The 5,719-nt window shown below is 41.7% G+C and overlaps 1 protein-coding gene across 4 annotated transcripts; it reads right to left on the bottom strand.

Moving 5' to 3' along the window:
- Positions 1–74: 74 nt before the first annotated feature.
- primpol (primase and polymerase (DNA-directed)) lies at positions 75–4,887 on the bottom strand. Of its 4 annotated transcripts, none has more exons than XM_030057068.1 (14): positions 4,427–4,887; positions 3,695–3,889; positions 3,091–3,185; positions 2,861–2,999; positions 2,591–2,738; positions 2,332–2,434; positions 2,094–2,233; positions 1,749–1,911; positions 1,569–1,663; positions 1,312–1,398; positions 942–1,050; positions 778–854; positions 568–614; positions 75–390 (listed from the first exon to the last, which is right to left on the bottom strand). In XM_030057068.1, exons 2-14 carry the CDS (start codon positions 3,866–3,868, stop codon positions 157–159), a joined length of 1,611 nt encoding a protein of 536 aa, XP_029912928.1. In that variant the 5' UTR covers positions 3,869–3,889; positions 4,427–4,887; the 3' UTR covers positions 75–156. The 4 variants fall into 4 exon arrangements, with proteins under 4 accessions (XP_029912928.1, XP_029912919.1, XP_029912911.1 ...); XM_030057059.1 differs by having other exon boundaries at positions 3,695–3,953; positions 4,427–4,886; XM_030057051.1 differs by having other exon boundaries at positions 3,695–4,886.
- Between the last annotated feature and the right edge of the window lie 832 nt (positions 4,888–5,719).

Below are 5,719 nucleotides of genomic sequence, written 5' to 3'. Positions count from 1 at the left end.
CAGTTTGGTTTTGTGCCACTTATTTTTTTGTTAATGAGCAACATTAATAATTTTCCTTTTGTTGTAATATTTTCAAAAAAGTGCATTAATAAATCATTACAACTTTAACACTGCCCAGCAGGATAAAATTAACAAATCTCCATTCAGCATCACTGTCTAACTGGAATCAAAATCAGCCACGCACTGGAGCAGAAGCTGATCTGGGATCTCCTCTGTTTGTCTTTCAAAGTCCTCCAGGGCCTCCAAACAGGCCTGATCGTCCTGTCCGTCTCCCCACTCGGCACCTTCTGCTTCCTCTGGGTCAGCTGCACTGTCTTCAGCTTGATTTGGTGTCTGGCTGAGTTCAATGTTCCCGGTGTCATCCATTAAAAAAGCCTGATCATCCTCATCCTGTCAGAAAACACACAACATAGAGGTGCACTGTTTAAGAATCTGCAAAATGCCACATCTTAATTGTGGATGCGACAAAAAAAAAAAAAGGCAAAAATTATTTCACACTTAGGGCTGCTCTGGTGATTAGATGGCAGTCTATCAGTCAGGATGCTTATGGCAGTGATGAGAACTCACCAATGCCATGAGGTAGCTGACACAGATCTCCTGTGGCAACGGGTAACCTGACAGGAGAAAAGACGCTGAATTATAACATGGTTACAGTTAGATAATTATTTACATAAATTAAAGTTACACTGCCACCCCTGTGCAATTTATTACACTCCAGACTGACAGACACTGTATACCTGAATATGTATGAAAATGCAAAACACTGAAATTGAATACTTGAGGATCTGAAGTTCTTGCAGGCAGGATCGTGACACTTCTGGTACCACACCTCTTCTTGGAGATCCACAAGAATCCTGCAGAGGAGAATCATATATAACATGATACCAACTCATACAGACAGCACACTAAAACACAGCCTGGAGGACATGTATAACACTTACATGATATTGTTGCTTCTGTGGGGCCTGCCCACATTTTCACACCAGCGGTAATTCGCAATGTCGTAGACGAGCAAATGTTGGGAGACAAAGTAGTTCCATCGTCTTATGCCTGTTGAGGTGAATAAATGAGGCCATGACAGTCAAGGTATAAACTTGTACAATCAGCATTTGAATAGGGATGAATAGGCTGTATTCAACATATCTGTGCATCTAGTTTGGGAAAAAACATTTCAACATCATTTATGTTATTGTGATTAACTTGTGGTTTACTGAAAAAAAACGACAGAAATGTGTGCTGTTCTGAACTAGAAACATAAATTTGTTGAAAATTACACAAACCTAGCATTGCCTACGACAGATAAACACTTACTTCCCTCAACGCCGTCCTTTTTGACCACAGATAGCACAAAGTTGTCCACCTCTTGGTAAGGAGATGACAGGTGGCCACCAAATGAGCCTGCCAGTGCGGGATGAGAAAAGCCAACACTTTAATAAATCAAACATATTAATGTTGAATATATGGGTTCATGATAAGTTCATAATATTCTTAATAGTGGCAAAATGAGCAATTATGTGCAATATGTGTGCACATGCAAACCACAGAGAGAAATCTCGGTCCAGTGTTACCTGCAGTTGTTGTTCCTGGCTTACACTGAGGTGCTGCAGCTTTTGAGTCCTTTGTGTTTGGGACATCCCATGTAAGAATTCTCTGACCTGTGAAACTGGTGATACACAGGAATAAGTCCTAATGCACTTGCTCAGTAAAGATAAGAGTGACATTAAATTCCTTAAGTGTGATCACTGTACCTCACATTACAGATTAAAGAAGCCAAGAACAGGCTCTCCTCCGCAGAAATGTTCTTCTCAGGTTTGGCAATGAATTTGTTGTCCTCTGCCACAGAAAATGCGGCATTCTTCCCCACTTTGGTTGACTTGTAAAGGCGGAAGTTTCTGTTCTTGGTGTAGACACCTGTGTTTGAAAATAATTTTAACCAATGAAAAAGAAAATGCACAGGTACTCTCCGCCCTGGCATTGCATTAGTAACATTGTGGCTGAATCCAGCGTGAGGGAAGGAATTCACCAAACTAGAAGCATTTATTCGACAAAACAGAGGGGGGAAAAAAAGGCTTGAAGTTGAAGGCTTCTCTTACCAAGATCAACAAAGAGACATTCCTGGCCCTCCTTGTTTTTCACCATAAGGAAGCTGAGGTCCCTCTCTTCCCGCCTCTGCCTCTTAGCCTGTGGACTGTCGGCCTCTGCTGGGTTCTCGACAGGTAAAGCATGTGTTCTGCTGTCAGTGAATCATTGACAGAAGTCATCCTACACACATGGTGATGGCTGTAAATAAAACTGTGAGACAATTTAGCTTTACAACACTAAAGAACGAACCGTGCTGCACTGTCCTCTTGCACTGAATTGACATCGACATCCGTATGACTTTTGCTTTTCTTTGTGCTCAAAACCTGTTGTAGAATTGCATGGACAAATCGACCTAAAGGAAATTTCAGAGGGAATGTTTGCCTAAATGATATATGAATTTGAAATAATCAAGGTAGTCACATGTCAAAAGTCAAACAATAGAAAAGACAATCAGCAGGCTGGCGTTGAGTAATTGTTTTTCTATTTTTCTGCTAAATGCACAACATACCAGCATGTATGTTGTCTTTGAAAGCCGCATTTGACAGAACAAAGATTAGATGGCGACTGAATTTCTCTTCTGTGCTGGAGTCGAGATTCAGGACGTCCTTTGCGGTGCATTTGACCCCATAAACTTCCAACAGCTTTTCACAAACATACTGACAAGACACAAAGCAGAGACAAATGAAAAGCCAATGGACATTTTGTTTTGCAGTGTTTACAGGTTTAACTATAGGACAGAGTAGAAAGTAGTGAATACAACTGTAGACATGTCGCTTACCTGGATAAAAAAAGACACCATCGTTTTCCCATCCAGTTTTTGGTTTGAGGGACTGTGAAACTCCAAGTCAAAGTAGAGCTTACAAACAGCTGCCTCTGTAATCACCTCATAGCAGTGCATCAAGGACTGCCGATACGTCCTGAGGAACACAGGGGTTTCAGATCATTCTGAATTTTTCCAAAACATCAACATAGATACCTGTAATAATGCAACGCAGCCCTCATACATACTTGTAGTAATGCCACAGCTCACTGTAACTGGTGACCAGATAGATCCTTTGACCCGGTGCCGCCTGTTCTTTTTCAAGTGCAAAAACATGCACAGCCTAGAAATTGCATCATATCAATCAATCAATCAATCAAACTTTATTTATATAGCGTCAAATCACAACAGAAGTTATCTCATGACGCTTAACAGGTAGAGCAGGTAAGGACCACGCTCTACAAATTATAGTAGAGAAACAAGAAACCCAACAGATTCCCTCCTGAGCATGCTCTTGGCGACAGTGGCAAGGTAAAACTCCCCTTTAACGGGAAGAACCCTCAGGTAGAACCAGACTCAGGTAGAACCAGACTCAGGGTGGACGGTCATCTACCTCTACCGGTTGGGTGGGAGGGGAGAGAGAGAGACAAGGAGACAGAGACAGGGAGATAGGGACAAACGGGGACAGCAAACAGCAGAAACAGCAGGGTATCCTGAACAGGTAATCTAGATGGAAGTGACACGCAGCATCTAGCCATCTCAAATATGACTGTCAGTACATTTCTGATCACACAGGATGAGGGAAAGTCACACACTGATTAGAGAGGGCAACATCAACAAAGCGTCGCTCACCTCTCTGCAACTCTGTGCGAAGCTGATGGCCACGCTTTGACGAGGGAAGACCTTCCAGACAGAGGACGGCTGGCACAGCCACAGGCGGGGTTTGTATGGTGTGGCCAGGGGACTCTGCTGGAAAGACTGGGCAAGCTGCTCAACCTTCTTCAGCCGGTCTCCCCACTTCTTCATCCTCACCTGCTTATGAGCTCTCTTAATATGATACGTAAGACAAATCCTGTCTTATTTGTCCACTCCACAGGGAGGTCAGGCTCAGCTACACAGCAGGTAGAGATGTCTGCACGTCAGCACAATGGATGCTTGAACCTGTATCCTCCCATCAGAGACACAGCCAGTCTGCCTACTCACTGTGTCACCCTGCTGCCCAACATTTCATTCTTCAAGATGAACCCAAAAGTTATTGCCCTTTCAAACTAAAGTTATCAAAAAAAGTGTTTCCCAAAAGTTTATGCTGGACAGTGAAGGGTGATAAATGTGGACTAGCTGATAATGTAGGACCCAGGTCTAAATAAAATCGAGCAGGGCATATTAAAAAAAAAACTTCAATGCATTGCAGCTTAAGGCAGCTGTAGTGTGTGTTCTCATCTACAGTAGCAATAAGAGCAATAAGAGCGAAGCTAAAAAAAACTCTGTAACCAAGTCAACAGCACGGAGGCGTGAACACAGCACGTCCACGACTGTCTACATACACACACACCAGTCAGCACAGCTATTATAAAAGTTACTCACTAAACTTCGGGACAGCTTAAAATCGACTGAAGCTGGTTAGAACAGCACACACACCGTAAATGACACCAGTAACGTGACAATGTTAGGCGCGTTTAGGAAACAACACTTCCCGGTCGACATCTTTTTTTCCCCCTAGGATAGTGAAGTCACTTTTTTTAATTTTAAGTGGTTACTTTGGCCTATGGGTTAATGTTAGGGTTAGGATTAGGTTAAGGTTAGCGTTATGGTTTGGGTTAGGCATAAGTTGGGTATGTCTCACAAGAGGGAAAGATCGCAGAAAAATGAACGCAAGTCAATTAGTTAGTACCTTCGCCATGCTAGGAAAACAAAATATTGCTTCCCGGTCAGCTGTCTCACTAAACTAATCTGGCGTTCAAGTTAAATTTGCGGTCGGCCACTGCAGCGTGTGTCAGGTGTGTAGGTCCGAAATACACGATACAAGCTTAATACATCCACGGCGTGACAACATTGTGTTCGCTAAGATTATAAAATGGGAAGAAACTTTAAAAGTATAGTCAATACCCTGAATAAGTGTCGAGCTAACGAAAATAAGACTTCCGCCTGCTCTCTCCAAAACAAAGGCCCCTACAGTAACTTGGAAATACAAAGTTAGCAGACATGTAGCAATGGAAAATAAACTGTAGCAGCAAATGGCAGCGAGTGAATGAAAATGCAACTGCTGTTTTTCAAGTAGTAGATTAAGTAGTTTTAAAGCTTATGTAGGATATAGTGAGTCAAACCCCAAGCTGCACTACATTTTTCAATCAATGCATCTTGCACAGGGACTATTCTCTGATGTTAATGCAGGATTTATTTATTTATTTATTTATTTATTTTCAGATCATACAAATTTAATTTTAGCACAGGTAATTTTACCTTTTCTTACATTTGGTCATAACGTTGGAAAATGCTGTTTGTGATTATCCCCTTTTGCTGTTTAAACGTATGCATAGCCTGATAATTTTCTTTAGTGCAACATATTAGGCTACTATTTGCTGCTGCAATGACAGTTTCTTCAGAGGATTCAGAACATTTTACCCTGTCATAAAGTTTAGCTTACCATGAGGTTCCTATTTGATCAAGAAATAGCCCACAACCAACTATCTTCATTGCATTTCATATGGTCTACACTCAAATGAAATTTTCTCTGTAATTTTGAAGATAAAAATTGTATTACCGAAACTCTTCCTAACTATTCCTGTTATTTCCTGCAGCTTGATGCAAGTCATACAACCACCTGCTGTCAAGTCACTGAAGGCTATTATGGTGACTGTACTTTATACCTCAGTCCCT

The sequence above is a fragment of the Myripristis murdjan genome, chromosome 1 (genome assembly GCF_902150065.1).
Source record: "Myripristis murdjan chromosome 1, fMyrMur1.1, whole genome shotgun sequence".
NCBI lineage: Eukaryota > Metazoa > Chordata > Actinopteri > Holocentriformes > Holocentridae > Myripristis > Myripristis murdjan.
Note: the sequence above shows the minus strand (reverse complement) of the source record. Positions and strands in the feature narration are given on the sequence as shown.

Coding starts and splice junctions, on each gene's coding strand:
- primpol (XM_030057068.1), bottom strand. CDS start 3,868: ATGAAGAAGTGGGGAGACCGGCTGAAGAAGGTTGAGCAGCTTGCCCAG. Junction 2,234..2,331: donor CAAGAGGACAGTGCAGCACG/GTTCGTTCTTTA, acceptor ATTCACTGACAG/CAGAACACATGCTTTACCTG. Junction 615..777: donor CAAGAACTTCAGATCCTCAA/GTATTCAATTTC, acceptor TTCTCCTGTCAG/GTTACCCGTTGCCACAGGAG.